The 17,148-nt window shown below is 41.1% G+C and overlaps 1 protein-coding gene across 5 annotated transcripts in view; it reads right to left on the reverse strand.

Annotated features, from left to right (window-relative positions):
- The window catches only part of by (blistery), an 854,610-nt gene that overhangs the window by 534,392 nt on the left and 303,070 nt on the right, over window positions 1–17,148 (reverse strand). For all 5 annotated transcript variants that reach the window (XM_065239770.1, XM_065239771.1, XM_065239773.1 and 2 more), the window contains one exon: window positions 15,185–16,141. In XM_065239770.1, coding sequence (XP_065095842.1) covers window positions 15,185–16,141 — 957 coding nt within the window. The remainder of the gene's footprint in view (window positions 1–15,184; window positions 16,142–17,148) is intronic.

Here is a 17,148-nt window from a genome sequence, read left to right on the forward strand (position 1 = left end):
AAGGCGCAAGTTGGAGACAGAGGAAGTCAAGTCAGCTTCTGAAGAGTTTTTTCGGAAAGCCCGCTCCTACAGATCCCCTTTCATCGTCGTCAAGTTTGGCTGCTTTGAACTCTAATGCATCAGAGATGGAGCCGGAAGACCAAACATCAGACAGATCCACCGAAACCACTGAAGATCACGCTGAACCGGACACTGCCAGTTCCACGGTTGGAGATGCTGGCGACGTTGCTCAAGATCCCAGGGGACCCGTCATTCCAAATGTCATCAATAGGCACGACATTGGACTTCTGGAAATTCACGGTGCTGCCGGAAAAGTCAAGGTTGCTGATTCTCTGAGAGTGGAAATAGTCCAGTTGGGTTCCACCTATTTCCAGAACGACGAGGGGCCGTTTGCACCGGTTTGCACCAACAAACAACCGGTCGATGAACAAATCCTGGTTCAAAAGGACACTGGCGAACGGGAAGAAGGTGACTCGGTCCTGGCTAGTTTATTCTCCAGCAAAGCAATCAGCTTTCTGCATCTGCTGTTTGCTCTTTTCTCGATCAAACCCTCAGTCGAAAGCACCTGAGCGCATGACTGTTCATGAAATGTCGAAGAATCATCGTGAATGCTTCACTCAATGGAAACAAATGGAACGGACTTTGGCCGAGAACAAAGGATTGATCGATGTGGAGCTGCAGTCAGAGATTGATGTGGAGAAACAAAAATGGCGAGACATCCTGGAACGACTTATTCACTGCATCAAGTTTCTTGCGACGCAAAACCTGGCTCTGCGAGGACACCGAGAATCCCTCCAGTCGGACGACGCCTCTAACGTCGGGAATTTTCTTGGACTCCTGAAACTTCTCGCCGCCTTCGACCCTGTCATGCAAGCGCACCTCAAAAATGCCAAAAATCGTCCCGGATCGACTTCTTACCTCTCGGCAGCCACACAGAACGAGTTTATCCATTTGATGGCGTCTAAGGTTCGCGAAAATATGCTCGAAACGATCCGTCAAGCGAAATATTTTGGTATCATGTTTGATTCGACCCCTGATCAAGCACACCGTGAGCAAGTTTCAGAAGTAGTTAGATATGTGGACGTGGATTTTACAAAGAAAACGGTACGTGTTGCAGAATCTTTTCTAGGATTCATCCAGATCAACCTGAAAGACGCTGAGAGCTTAGTTGGGACCATTTTGAGCCATTTGGAGAAAGACGGTATGGACCTCCAGGATTGCCGGTCGCAGTGCTACGACAACGCTGCTGTGATGGCGGGACACAAAAGTGGTGTTCAACAAAGGATCATCGAGAAGAATCACCAGGCAGTTTTCGTGAACTGCGGCAATCACTCACTCAACTTGGTTGGTGTCAACGCAGCCAAACAGGACGTTATGATGGTGACTTTTTTTGGGACCATTCAAGCTCTCTACGTATTCTTTTCCTCCTCGACTCAGCGCTGGGAAAAACTCAAGATTGCTGTTCCTAAAGTTGTGAAATCGGAGTCAACAACCAGATGGAGCGCAAGGGTGGAAGCGGTGAAGCCCATCAACAATAACCTCGACGAGATACTCCAAGTCCTTCAAGCCATGATGGATGGTGCCACGGAGACCACAGACACACGGAGCGAAGCGAGGCAGCTCTACAACCGGATGTTGACTCCTGAATTTTTGACCCTACTTGGATTTTGGACCAACGTGCTTCTCCCGATCGACCGAGTCCAGAAAAGGTTGCAAGATCCGGCGATGAACTTCCACGATGCCGCGTTATACCTGGAAAGCCTACGAGATCATTTCTACAACGAGAGGGAAAGACTAGTGAGTAAAGCTCTGGAGGTTGGGCTTAATCTCTGTCAAGAGTGGGAGGTTGAGACGGAAAGGCGACCAAGACGAAAGAAGACAATGGCTGGCGAAACATCTAAAGATGCTGGATTTAAAACAACGCAGGAAATCGAACGAGCTATGAAGGAGACGATCGACCGCCTGCACACCGAGATGGACGACAGATTCACTCGTTTGCACGACACTGATGCGAAGTTTGGCTTTCTTCTCGACGTCGAGGGATTATGTACCGGTATCAGCAGGGACATCTTGAAGACAAAGTGCGAGAACTTCGGCCAGACTTACAACCGTGATGTTGATGGTGAGCAGCTGTACGAGGAGATTTTGGACTTCAGAATCATGATCAGTACGAGGACGAACGTCAAACTAACACGACCTGAAGATGTTCTGCTGTTCATCGGGGGCGCGATCTCAGTACTTGCCATGGGCGCCATTTCGCCTTGTTACGCCACTGATTCAGAACCACACAAAATGCTCTCCACAGTTGTAATCGTGTAACCAAACTTGGAAGCAGGGTGCAAGTAATTCTGATCCATTCTCTTCATGGACTGTCTGTTTCGTTAATAACTCGACGGCAAACACATTCATAGATTAAAACGTTTGTTATTCTGGATATAGAAGAGCATAGCAGAAATAATGTGAAATAGGTTTGTGGAGCCATGGTCAGCAAAAGAGGAAATCGTTGTCATAGCAATGAACACTAGCATAGCACCGCTTTTGGTTCTTGGGCTACACTTGCTGGTTGCAATTCTGCTGTTCGACATTTTCGAAGGACCACAAAAAAACATGAAATTACACTATTTCCAAGGGATGCATAAAAGTTTAATTATTGGATTAACGATTAATCGCAAAGATTTTTCCAGTTATTCGATTAAATATTTATCAAATTTTAAATAATTCGCGCACGTAACCGACATCTCTTCTTATTTCTACTCATTTGATTTAGCGCAGTAGAGAAAATAAATAAAAGTATTAATTTTATCTGAACAGGCATAGAGAAGAACCATGACGTGCAACAGTATCATAAATTCGCCGAAAAAAGTGTTGTAAGTCTTTCTGCTAAGGGTTAAGATTTACCAACTTGTTGAAAGAAGGAGTTTAGCGAGAAAATCTAAAAAGAGGAGGAGCTTTTGCTGGGTGGACACTGATATTCTGCGGCCTTCCAACCTGTCGCAGACACCAGTTCAACCCCTGTCGAGCAGCAGACGGGCCGAGACTCTTGCAAGTGCCCAATCATTGAACCGGAGAATATGGGATTGTTCGGTCCGATTTGCTGATACAGCTGCCTACACGTCATCATCATCTTTCAAAGGCTTTACTACCATCGGCCACCAATATTTTCCAAAAGAGTTAAATTTCTGAACATGTACCAACTAAAATTCATATCAAAAGGTTCTTTTCAGGGCAATCATAGTCATTCTAAAGAGTATAAACAGAGAGAACCCCGCTCAAATTCCTATTCCTACACAAGCTCCTGCTGCAGTTAACAAATAATAGTTGTTATGTAAGACCACGTAGTCCTACGTAACCATTGCATACAACTCCATAGGGCTGTCCCTTGTAGTTTTTAGCATTCAAATGTGTGTTGTTTCTGAATAACCGTGTAATCGTGCATATGTCAGTGATTATGATATTTTTTTTCAGAGCGCAGAGCCGATTTGGATTTGTTTTTCGATTTTCAGGACCAGACAGGCAACTTTCGGGCAACAATCAATTTCACTTAAGGACTCATTGTTGCAAAAAATGCACATAGGACTGGTATTATTATGCAGGATAATCGAGATGTTTTCGTAGGGAAAATTCAAAAGGTTGAAACATTTTCGAATTCTAGAAGTGGCCTTCCAAGTTTAAGGGAGTATGTCAAGAGCAGTGATGGAAAAAATCAAGAAAATCCAAAATCAGGAACGGTCGAAAATCACTGCTGATCTTGAGATCAGCAAAATCACAAACAGAAAATCAGGGTGCCTTCCATTCATTTTGACTAAAAAAATGTTTTAAGAAATTATGGGATAATAAGATATTATGAAAATATTTTGATTTTGTAAACAACAAGAAAAGATTGTCAAGTTTGTGTTTGATACATAATACCTGCCAATTTTGCTACATGAGAGTCGCAATAAGCGATTTTGTAATTTATTTCATCCACTCTTCGCTCTTCACTCTTCGCGAAGAGGCGATCAGAAAAACGCTCATTGTGACTTTGTCAAAGCTAAATTTGCAAGTTTGATGTGTGAAACACAAACTTTACAATCTTTTCTTATAACTAACACATTCAAAATATCATCATAATATCTTATTGTTCCATAATTTCATAAAACATTTATTTAGTCAAAATGAATGGAAGGCACCCTGCAGAAAATCACGGCGGATTTTATCTTAGCTGATCTTGAGAGTAGCAAAATCACACAGCAGAACATCAAGGCTGATTTTAACCTTAGCTGATTTTGCGGTAACAAAAACCAAACGAAAAATCAAAAGATTGGTATTACAGTCAAAGTGAAAATCCGACATCCACCGCCATTTTGGAATCTAATTTGGCGGACCAAAATCCAATATGGCGGCCCCCGACAGGGAATATTCATCTAAACCCATACAATATGGGTATCTACGGAAGAGGCTCGATGAGGGGAAGCGAAAAATTGACATCCGCCGCCATTTTGGAATCCAATATGGCGGACCAAAATCCAAGATGGCGGACCAAATTCCAATAGGCGGCCCCGGACAGGTAATATGCATTCAAACACATGCAATATCGGTATCTGCGGAATGAGCTCGATGAGGGGAAGTGAAAAATTGACATCTGCCGCCATTTTGGAATCAAATATGGCAGATAAAAATCCAATATGGCGGCCCCTGGACAGGGAATATTCATCTAAACCCATGCAGTATGGGTATCTGCGAAATGGGCTCGATAAGTTGAAATGAAAAACTGACATCCGCCGCCATTTTGGAATCCAAGATGGCGGACCAAAATCCAATATGGTGGCCCCCGGACTAGGAATATTCATCTAAACCCATGCAATATGGGTATCTACGGAATGTGCTCGATGAGTGGAAGTGGATAATTGACATCCCCCGCCATTTTGGAATCAAATATGGCGGACCGAATTCCAATAGGTGGGCCCGGACAGGGAATATTCCTCTAAACCCATGCAATATGGGTATCTACGGAATGAGCTCGATGAGAGAAAGCTGAAAATTGACATACGCTGCCATTTTGGAATCCAATATGGTGTACCAAAATCAAATATGTGGGATCTTGGGTTGAAATCCACCATTTTAATTTCATTCGGAATGTTGACTTGGATTTCGGAATGCCCAAACTCTAGAATTTCACATATCTTCTAATCCTATGATTTTTGATGATTTTGATCTTGGTTGATATTGATGCTGGTTGATTTTGAGAATCGAAAATCACGACTGAAATTGGTCGAAAATCACGTGCGCTGCTAAAGCTGTTTTAGCCACCTCCACCATAACGGAACTACCGCACCGGGAATTGCTATAGAGTGTTTTGAAGTTTAATCGATGCGCACTACTGCACCATCTAAATCGAACAAGTAAGAGCAGGATGGATACACATCATGGGAAAACTTCATCTCCGTCTTGTAAGAGGTCACCGTAGTTGATACAATTTCAGTGACTGCCTTTGCTTCTGACACTTGCAAAACAAGCTATCAAATTACAGTATCAAACTAAAATGTCATATGACAGGCTCTGTCATACGACACTGTCGCGAAGACCTTTACGAATGTATGTATGTTAGTCTTTGTCATAGAAACAGCTGCTGATGTTGTGCTTGTGTGAATTCTGAAAATAGCTAGCAACGATGCCCTAGTAATAATATTTTTGATTAGAAATGATTTAATTTACACCAAATTGAGGAATTAGAAAGAAATCACACATGTCATATGATAGTTATTTGATAATTTTCTTTTTGCTCGAATGTTGTTATACCGTTTGTGTTGTGTAAGAGAGATGACGGTAGAGCCTGAGAGTACGACTACAAACAGACTGTAGCGCACGACAACGAAGCGAGTGTAGTAAAAAACGTCAACAGTTTAACCCCTGGCTAGATTATTTTCTTTCTTTTAATTAACGTCGGTCTCTGTTCCGCAATCTAGTGCCAATCACCGACGAACATCGATTGCCATCCAAGGCAGCTTCCACACCTGCGCAGGATATCGCACCCATTCAAACTCACATGGGCCAGGACCAACGGCTTTACTATCCTTCCGAAGGAAGAAGTGACTAGAGATTTTTATGCCTCAGAAAAATCCCACCAACCTCGGCTGGGATTGAACCCAGACCTATTTAGGTGAGAAAGCAGTCATGCTTACCACTACACCACCACCGGCGCCGGCTTGTGCTAGATTAGCTGCCTCTCGAGGAACAGCGGGTTGTAAAATTGTCTGTCAGATTTGCCAGTGATCAGTGGCTAATGAGGAACTTATTTTCGCTGCTGATTGAGGTGCTTAAAAACTACCTTTGTTGAGTAAAAAATAGCGACAAATCGATTGGTGATTATTTCATCGCCGGCAGATGACCCATTTTCCCTAAAATTACCATTGATCTGATAGAATCCTCTTAGGAGTCGACGGGGAAAGACGGCCATCCTTTAGATTATTAAAACAATCAACTCTAGAAAAAAAAAATAATGATGTAGAACACATTCTAGCTTAAAAACAAGTGAACAATCTAAATAAACAACAAAAGCAAACATTGCACATTGCGGCGGCCTGCATTTATTAATTTTTGTTTACGGAATTTATTGCTTTAGAGCTATCATATATATAAAGTAACGTTACTATAATGATAACACATGTCTGTTCGAAGTGCAAAATATACAGTTTTCATTAAATTATGAGGTATTACAGAAGCTGTTACATGGAAAACATTTGTAGATCTGTCATCAGTATGAATTCGTAATATGGAGGCCCGGGGGGATCCGCCAATGAATCCGGAACATCCGTAAAAGCAGTCAATTCATAAAACTAGGTTCAGGACTTTTAACTAGCTTATGTAACCGGCATGCTTGGCATACATAGTTTTGCTCACGAACTGCTCATTTGTTAATAACTTTGAACAGAGTTGACTAAACATAGTTCTGTTTGAAGCAGCCGATAGAATAGAGTTTAAGCTTCTTATAAATACGTAAAAAAAAGGCGTTGCAAAAATGAAGTGAGAAATGCTCACTGCACATCTAGGACGTTAAGTGTAAAAATTCATTGGTGTTGATTCGAATGATAAAATTTACCTACTTTTTGCATGTCTACAGTAAACTATGATCCTAATTTATCAATAACTTTCAAGATCACTAAATTTCAACAACTGAGTGAAAAGTTATTAACAAATGAGTAGTTGGTGTGTACCACTGTGCATGCCAAGCATGGTTACCGGCATTATAAGTAAGATGATCAAGGCATTCCAAATGGTGATGGTGCACAAGTAAATTTGGAATTCCCTCACTAGCCAGCGCTAGTGTACATGTGAACTTTCTGTATCTACAAGCTATATCTTGAAATCCTCACCATCTAGGAAGTCAGGACATCTACATGAAGTGCACACGTAGACTAGTGTCACGTAATGAGAGAATTCTGAACTAACTAACCCACAAATTTGAAAACATTGATCACCTGAACAACTTTCCCGAAGACGGAAACATTCTAAATAGTAAATATCTCAAGATATATTTTGCACAGGTAATTGACTTGCACATTAGCACTGCATAGTGATAAAATTCTGTACTACTGTTCTCTATCCGCCTTGACTTACTGTGCAATTTTGCCGAAGACAGTAACCTTTTATATGGCCAGGATCATGATATGTTTCATGTGGCAGTCTTACCCCTTGAGGTGGCCAATGCATGATTTTTTTTTTTTCATTAATTAGGCTGTTTTTGTTTCGTGAAAAAACATCATCAAATGCAAAGAAAATTTTCTAAACATCAATGTGTGATTAGGGAAAATACTCAAAAGATCAATAATCACTAAATTTATCGTAGAAATTTTAAACAATTTTGGTTAAATTTCACTTCAAGTTTAAGCTGGCCATCTAACCCTGTTGTCCCCTATAATTTACCGTTCCTCAAATCTTGATAGGTAGTTATTTTCAAGTAAAAAATGATTGCACTGCAGTTATTGGTCTAATATGCCCGAATTGTCCCTGTACTGCTTCAAATTGAAGTAACTGTATGCAGTACGTGAAATTTAATATCAAACTGCACCGGTATGCAATGAAAACATCAGGAAATTCTAGCGCCTCTTGTTTTGAATGCCAGAAAAGGACAGTTTTGCCCAAATTCCCCCTTATGCTGAACTAAGGTGATTCCTTGTAGAGACCAAAAATGGCCACCACATAGGCTATAAATGCACTTCCACCTCGAATTTTCAATTACACAAAACTCGGAAATTAGAGTTCCATTTCACTTAACATTTCTACTGCATGTATGCTGCAGCGCAGCAAACGTGGAGTAACAGTTTCATTATAGTACGTGTCATGGAAGCTTCTATTTGTGCACTTAAAATTTCGAAATGGTAGCAAGAATCAGGATCTCACAGCAAACCACCTTAAAATGAATTGCACAAAAACGAATCTGAATCTCGAAAAGTAAATGTATTCTACACTTTTCTTTCTGAAAAAAAAACATGTGGAATATCGAACTTTGCTGTACTCATAGAATGTTAACTACTTGAGATCATTATCTACTATGATTAAAGGAAAATAAATGTATTCTACAATGTTATGTCTTCCTCTTCAATATGATTTTGGACAGCGCGCTTCTAATCTAATATAATCTAATCTATTAAAAACGCAGCTAGTACGCGAAAGCATCCTGGAAAATGATAAGGTTAAATGAGGTCTAATCATTTTTCTTGTCTAATTGATGTTTACAGCATATCTGAGACATGATATAAACATCAATACGTCCAGGCCTACTGCGTTGTATTTGCCGCAAGGATGATTCTTGAAAATGAATGGGAACATTTCTTGAATCTACAGCGGTGGAAGGATGCCTGGACATACCGTACCAAACGCTCCGAGTTACTATGTGTAGTTGTGTGTAATGTGTAAATATTTGTACAATATTGAAGAATCATAAAATAATGCAATGGAAGGATCTTACCAAATTTTTTCCTATGTTGGTAATGATTCTTTTGCTCTTAAAAGTTTCGTTGGATGCATTCGCTCTTTGTTTATCATGGGATTTGGGATGCAGTTCCTCGTCATTGCTCGTGGTTATGTTTAGTGATGTGATGGAGATCATTTCTTTCAGTAGAAACTACTACTCCTGGCTGATCAGCCAGCGTTGCATCGAGCTGGAACCGCAAGCAAGCAAATCTATTGCCTCCTCGCTCGAATCCTTCGTTGTGAGTGGTTCCGATAGATACGCGCCCATTTTGGCTTGCAGGCAGTAGCACCAACAATCAATACGAAACTAACGATTTTAAATTAGCTCACTACTTGACTAGCCTATTGGTCCCAAGCAAACGATTAAAGTACTCCATTCTAGTCGCAATTCTACTACTACACAATGTTTGTTTTGATTCGCTATGAAAGTTTGACAGATAAAATGAGGGGTTAGTGGATTTTCCTATGTTTCGAGGGATGAATCGATTAGCTTGGGACCGAAGAGAGTACCAGAGCTGAGCCAAAAAGTTGAGCACGTTATTTCGGGACCTTCTTGTCTTAGAGTTACCTCTATGGTAGCACTTTGCAGGAGAAAATTTGCACGTTCGATTTTAACCTACTTCCACTGAATATCGCCGTTGCCTCCTGGACTTATTTTGTAACTTCCGGTTTCCGGATCGTTATGCACTTGTAACTAAACCCAAACGAACACGATTCAACAGCGTACATTAGAAAATTCTGATCTTGGAGATTGCACTTCAAGCTCAAACTCGGCCGGACCCAGGAACGTCTTTCCGTAGGAAACCTCCTGCGCTTTGGAACGCGGCGCGAAGGATGCGTAACCGGTCTTCAAACAACTAGAGCGAGGAATACTCGGATCGGTGGATTCTCAAGTTCGCGCGAAAGTATGTCCTGATTCCGTGCCGGCAAAGATGATTCCTCGCGAAACAACAAATTCGGTAGACGAGATCAGCCAGTCTTGTTCAATGCTGGAGCTCTCACACGCGCTGCTTTCGTGTGCCAATTCGGCTCCGGGGGCTGATAGGATCAAGTTTAACTTGTCGAAGAACATCCCAGGCGTCGCTAAGAGGCGCATGTTTAACTTGTTTTTCAATATTGTTCCGGATGATGAGGATTATAGCCATTAAAAAGCCTGGAAAACTCGCGTTAGATTGCAACTCGTATAATGTTGTAGCGCATTCGAAAATTGTTGGAGAAAATGTTACTTTTTCGTCTCGAGTCGAGGAAGAAGATTATACCAGTATTGCTTTCCAGCCCCTTAGAGCTGAGTTCATTTTAGAATGGTTCTGGAATCTTATTCATTAATGTTCTGGAATTGTCCTGAAACGACCCTCTGCCCTCATTATTGATCTTTTTTTCAATAAAATGCCTGAAATACTCATCACGATTTTGAAATGGCACTTCTGATCGAAGTGACGTGTGGGACAAAGTTGTATATGGGTCATTCCAGCTCAAGTGGGTACACCACCTGTGGTCGATGTCACTGATTTGAACTAAACTTAGCCAAAACGCTTATATTGGCATTCTGAATAAACGCCTTTTTTATTTTGCTCTGAAGTGTCTAGGTCCCTTTCGGCTACAACCCTGGATTTCCGAGATTTAAAAAAAATCATCTTTCAGAAGAGATTACACCACAACCAAATAAGCTATTCGTGATCTTAGAACGTCAATTTGAAGGTTTTTTAATGTTAACTCTTATAAGTGTACCCATATTTTTTTGTTTGATATAGTAACTGCAGTAAACAGGCAGATTACCGGCAGGTATCCAAATTATCAAAAAATGGTATATTTTCACCATGGGCGGGATTTTTTATTTTTTGATATTTTGGGCTCAAATTTTCACCACACTTTGAAAAACTCTTCTACTTTTTGTGTTTCCAAGGGCAAATTATTTGGACAAATAGTTTTTGAGATATGAACTGATGAGTCTGAGGTAGTTCAAAATCAAAGCTATTTAATATTTAGTTATTTTTCCTCGAATTCCTTCACGCCGATGGCACAATAATATTCTTATGTTATTTGTAGCATATTATAGGCAGAATTCTCGTTATATGGCCTAGTTCATTTATTTACTTCTGTATATAATATAATTGTGGTCCTAAAAGTGAAAATATGTTCTTATAGGAAAAGAAATCAGAAATCAGAAATCAGATTGACCGCCCACGGTTGCTGCTCTGTTATTACCAGATCAGCTGCAATTACACAGAGAACCAACAGATGATGTTTGGGACTAACATTCATCCTCAATGTGTAAGAACTGGAGATCTAATATTTAGCAATACCAGCGCCGGCCGTGTCCGAATGCAGGTCAACTAGGGAATGGGAAGGAAATGTGTTCACGTGATACTCGCTGTGAAGGAAACCGAGAAATCCTCTGCGCTTCCACGAGAAATCACTGGGATGTTGGATGTGGGGAAAGGTTGCACGCACACGCAGGGATCGTTTTTGGTAGAGCGATTATAATACACAAACACACACACACACACACACGCGCGCGCACTCATCCAATTTCTATTTTTAGATCAGGACCCACACTGTGGTAAGTGATGTGATCGGTGTTAAAGAAGAATTTGGTTTCATTAAAATCTAGTGGGTATAGAATAAGGCAAAGTGAAAAATTGCAAGTAAGGGGACGGGCCTGGGATTGAACTCCCGACCTTCTGCTCAGTAAGCAGAAACGGTAACCACTGAGCTACCGAGCCTCGTCGAAAATATATTCTTATAGGATACAGCCAAAATGTTGTGCTTTAGAAGTGCGATGAAATCAGATAGATAAGCAGGTACATAAAATTTCAGTTGTGGATGACAGCTGCTACTTGAATAATACCCTTAATTAGAGTTGTTTGGAAATGCTAATATGAAGTTTTAGTGTGATAATTTATTAGTCAGAGAATAATCTTAAGAAGAGGGTAGGTGGATAGTTCCGTTAGAGTACGGCAGCATGAAAATTGAATAGAAGTTGAAAATGAGCGAGTGATACTCCGCGTCTCCGCGTACATCGTACGGGTTAGGCAAAAGATGTGCGTTTGACTTTAAAAACTATCGCATTAATGGCCCTTCGCTCATTTTCAACTTCATATTCAAATTTCATCAATTTTCATACTGCCGTACTCTAATAGAACTATCCACCTACCCTCTTCTAAAGATCATTCTCTAGTTAATAAATTATCACACTTAAGCTTCATGTTAGCATTTCCAACCAACTCTGAAAATTGCTAATTTCGCGTATGAAGTAACATAAAAACACTTTGAATGTAACCCTTAATTGATCTTTTTTTTTTAGATACAATCTCACGAGCAAGAATGCTTTGTTAATGTAATTATAAAGAAAAATAAATGTTGAACCTTTATTTTTCATTTGTTGAAAACACACTTTCCATTCATTATCGTAACTGTCATGTTCTTCTTCTAAGAATAGAAAAAATAAAATTAAATAGCATTGATTTTCTACCAGAATAGCTCAAAACAACCACTCACTCATCTGGTCATATCTCAAAACCAATTTTTTCAAATCATTGGCCCTTCGAAACACATCTAGTAGAAGAGTTTTCGAAAGTGTGATGAAAATTTGAGCCCAAAATATTAAGAAATAAAAAATCCCGCCCATGGTGAAAATAGGCAATTTTTTGGCAATTATGATACCTTTCGGTAATCAGTCTGTTTACTGTAGTTACTATAACAAAAGCAAAATGTGGGCACACTTATGTAAATCTATATTAAAAAACCTTCAAATTGACGTTCTAAGATCACGAAAAGCTTATTTGATTGTGGAGTAATCTCTTCTGAAAGTTGATTTTTTTTAAATCTCGAAAATCCAGGGTTGTAGCCCAGAAGGATCTAGGCACTTCAGTGTAAAATCAAAAAAGGCGTTTATTCAAAATATATTTTATAAAATCGGGTAATTTGTTTTTAAATTTTTACTTAAAATATTAAAAAAAAAACATATTATGATGATTTTCCCGAGAAGGAAAAATGTGTCTCAGACAACATTTCGATCATAAAAACCGTTTCAACGCTTTAATTTGTGGAAAAAATTCAAGTACTCCATTTTCATATTTTCACCAGATCCAAGATGGCTGAATTTTAGCAAAATAAATTAATTATTGCCCAAAAGGTATAATTTTTCATTCTTACAAAAAAATATCGGGATCCAAGATGAGCTTCTGGACAACTTTTCAGCAAAATTGGTGATGATTTAGAGTAGAGAGGGTCAAGTATAAGAAAGGAGCGGACTGGCTGGTTTTGAGCCAAACGAACAGTCAAAGCCAGAGCCAATCGAGCAGCGCCTATCTTGGTGGCATTGGCAGTGTTGCTAAAATTCACCTAGGCATAGGTTACCAAGGCAGTTTGTTTTGAATCCGCTCCTCTTTTATACTAAACCCTCTCTAATTTAGAGGTGCTTCTACTAAATTTTGTGATTTTCAGGTAATTTCTTGTCACATCTGCATAAACTTCACTACTGACTTGTGGTAGCATACATATCCGGAGAACTTCGATATTAGGGTGTGATTGCTTTTGTAAACAAACACGACAAGCACCGATTTCTCGCGAATCTAAAAAAATAACAACACAAACAGGTATAGGAATGACTCTTCTATCATTTGGTATAGTTTGTTTGCGAGATTCAGCTTTTATTCGCGAGCAATCGGTGATTAACGTGTTTGTTTACAAAAGCAATTACGCCCAAATATCAAAGTTCTCCAGATATATTTCCCTAGATTCATATTAGGTTTAAGTACAGTTATATTATTTCCAGTATAATAGAGCGAATTTGGGCAAAGTACACCATTTTTCTAAGTCCAGATTCCACGTTTAGACCGGTGGTTCTCTTTTATCAAGAGCACAGTATAGAATACACATGCCCGTCGAAAGTAACTCAAAGACTGAGTCAAATTGACTTCCTTTTTTTCATACAAATTTTAATCAGTTTCGTAAAAAGTCGAGTTACTCATAGCACTGAGTAGCTCCACTTTTTACGAAACTGAGTAAAATTTTTATGGGATAAAAATAGAGTGAGTCATTTATTTTCCGAGATGCAATGAGTGAACGATGATCCAGAAGGAAGCGTTACGTCTGTGATATATAGATGCGTGTCATAACTCCGCAGTCTGAATTAGATTTAAATTACAAATTACTGTAACCAGTATAAGATGCCATCCTCGTCGCCAGCTGTAGGTACCAGATTCTGTACTAGTTCCCAACAACATTTGGATTCTCGTGGCTCTCGCGCAACATGTGGATTCTTAATCCGGATTCTCTAGTGCGAGCGTTCCGCCCCTTGCCCACTCACTTCCATACGTTATATGTACGTTATCTTATCTGTCAATCCTTAAAGTTACTCAATTCTGAGTTATGAACACTCTCAATACAAAAAGGATCAAATGAGTACCAATCAGAACGCTACATCCAAAATCTAACCATCATCATTGATCCATTGTGTGAATATACGCTGATCCGACACCACTAAGACAGCACATGTGCCGCAGAAATCATTTGCCTCCCATCGGCTTACACAAATTTCAATTGAATAACAATGAATTCACCATAAATCTCACTCTAGTTTCTCCCTGCCAGCAATAAAAAAGAAACATTATAAAATCGTCCCGTATAGCCAACTCGCAATCCCAGCCCCGCATTCGTATTGAGCAATTCAATTAAAAATCGATTCCAAGCTTCAGATCGTTATCTTATCACCGCAGGGAATTACATTCAACTTACTCCCATCGCACATCACTCGGAGACAGTTTCGGATTTTATTATTTTTTTTTTTTGTTGGAGAGAAAGAGAATTCGATCAAGGCCGACACTGCTGCGGTCGGTTCGGTAGCGGTACTTTTGCGTTTCAAAGCTTGTTTTGATGTTTTATTTTGATGGTTACGCGATTTAACCAAGAGCAAGGGGAGCACGTGTTGCTTGCTGAGCGGTGGATTCCGGCCACCGCTCAATGTTTACATTTCATTTGGTTGTTTTGCTTTCCGTAATACGACCAAAGTGGAACCGCGCTTTGATTCGCTCTTTCTCTATTTCGCGGAGTAGCGGAGCAAGAGAGCACTTTGATTCGCTCACTGCGAGAGTATTGTAACGCCAACTGAAAGACCCCTTTCGGATAATTTGCGAAGCTATTTGCTTCGGCTGAGGGAGGCGTTACGCTTTCAGTTCGGACTCAAACCGTTAATAAATTGATTGAAAACAAAAAGCAAAACCGCACTCACCTGTTGCAACTGCACGCATCGTTGATGGCACGTGAACTCGCACACGGCACATCGCAAGGCCACATCCAGACTCAGCACCAGGTGACAGTGCTGGCAGACCCGATCGCAGCAACCACTGGCCAGTATGTGGAAGCTGTGCGTAAATCGGATTTTCGTAACATCCGGCTCGATGGTGTGCAGTTTGGCCCGGACCAGCTGCTGCAGTTCCGGACTCGACGGTCCCCGGAGCTTCTCCACCTGGGAGCCGACATTCTTTGGCGTAAGGGTGATGATTCGAGCATCGTGAAAGTTCCGAAGCTTGCTCGGGTCATTGTTCAGGCTGCGCAGCACCTGGGACTGTTCGTCATCGATGTATGGGATGCTCTCGGTGCTACTTTTGACTACATCCGGCGCCGGGGGTCGGAGGTGGGTGTTACTATTTTCGTCGGTATTTTCGACGATCTGGAGAATGACCTCCGGCGGCGGCGGCGGTGGTGGGAGGACATCATAGTTACCATTGCCGTTATGGTCCACTTGATCTTCACCTCTTTTCGCACTTGCCTCGTCATCCAATTTAATCAACTCTTCCGACTGAACTGTTTTTGCGACTGTCGCTGCGGCTGGTTTTGCCGCGGCGGTGCCAGCAGTGGTGGGCTGCGGTTCATCGAACGCAAATTTAACGTTGTTCAAGTGTCTCGTCAACTTGTCATTTTCCGTGTTTCGCGTGTAGGTGGTACTTTTGAGGTTTGAAGACTTGAGTTTGGACTTTTGGATTAGCTGCTGCTGTAGCTTGTCCCGTTTGAGGCCGTTGCCATTGGGAAACTCTTCGCTGCTCTCGTCGCCATTGGCTTCGGCCGACGATCGGTCGTTGAGTTCGTTGAGGTTCGGATCAAGTAGGCGCTGTTCGAGCTTCTCGGGTGCTCTGAGCAGGGGGCGTCTTACGGCCGGCAGAAGCTGATGCTTTCCGGTTTCGTCGGGCTGGAAAAGAAAAAAAAAAATAAAAAAATGCCCGGTCAGAACTTCAGCCCTGGATCTCAATATCACACGCGTGGTATTTTCCCACCAGTCCATAAAGTCCCATTAGGCCCGACGAACATCTGCCCGCCGGAGCGCAGAAGTCTAGTTACAGGCCAAGATCAAGCGAGCGATAAAATTAAACTTAATTGAATTTCATAATGTTTTGTTCTGTGTTTAGCACGGTCTCTCCCTTTTGTCTAGCTTTACTTAGGCTTCCTCTAGCATCCGTTCGTTCGGCTTGAGAGCATTGGGCGATAAATAATTTTTCGCCTTGTCGATAAACTCTCTAAAAGCAGTCAGTGGTCGTTAAATTTTATGGAGGATTCTGCAGCAGCGCCTACTGTGGCGCAATGCGTTGCCGTTTCAAGGCCACCTGGGATGAGACCGCTACCAGTTACTGTAGAGCACCGTTCTTCCGTCAAGAAGGGAATGAACGTTCGGAAAGCGAATTGAAAAACAGCTGATTCACCATAATGGGAACGTACTTCTTTCGCTAGTTTCTGGCAGAGTAAACACTTTCTGCTTGGTTAGGAAGGATTTTTTTTTTACAGCAAAGGTCATGCTCACGCACCCCCATCCGACGCGTAAAAAATCCGTACTCTTACAATTTGTACAAATCGAGCTATGTGATTTCCGAATCGCCAAGTGCAGACTGGAATCCACCATATTGGAATTACTTGGTGACTGCAATTGATATGCATCGCAGTGGGCCTGCATAAAACGCCGACTCCCCATCACAATGGATGCAGAACGTGGAACGTGTCCGTTTTGTTAAATTTTATGGTTCTTAAAAGCCCAAATTAACGAGAAAGAAAGAACTGAGACGGATTGGGAATGCGGTTTCTATGACAGGGGGTACTTTTTCTTCATAGCCCGTCCGTTCGTCGTCTTAATCGATAATGGATGGGATGATCAGAGGAATGGAGATTTATGGCTTTACCCGTACGGTTAGGTACTGCAGTCTAGTT

This window comes from Ochlerotatus camptorhynchus, unplaced genomic scaffold (genome assembly GCF_037179485.1).
Source record: "Ochlerotatus camptorhynchus isolate MF236.1 unplaced genomic scaffold, CSIRO-AGI_Acam_v1.1 ptg000062l, whole genome shotgun sequence".
In the NCBI taxonomy this organism is placed as follows: domain Eukaryota; kingdom Metazoa; phylum Arthropoda; class Insecta; order Diptera; family Culicidae; genus Ochlerotatus; species Ochlerotatus camptorhynchus.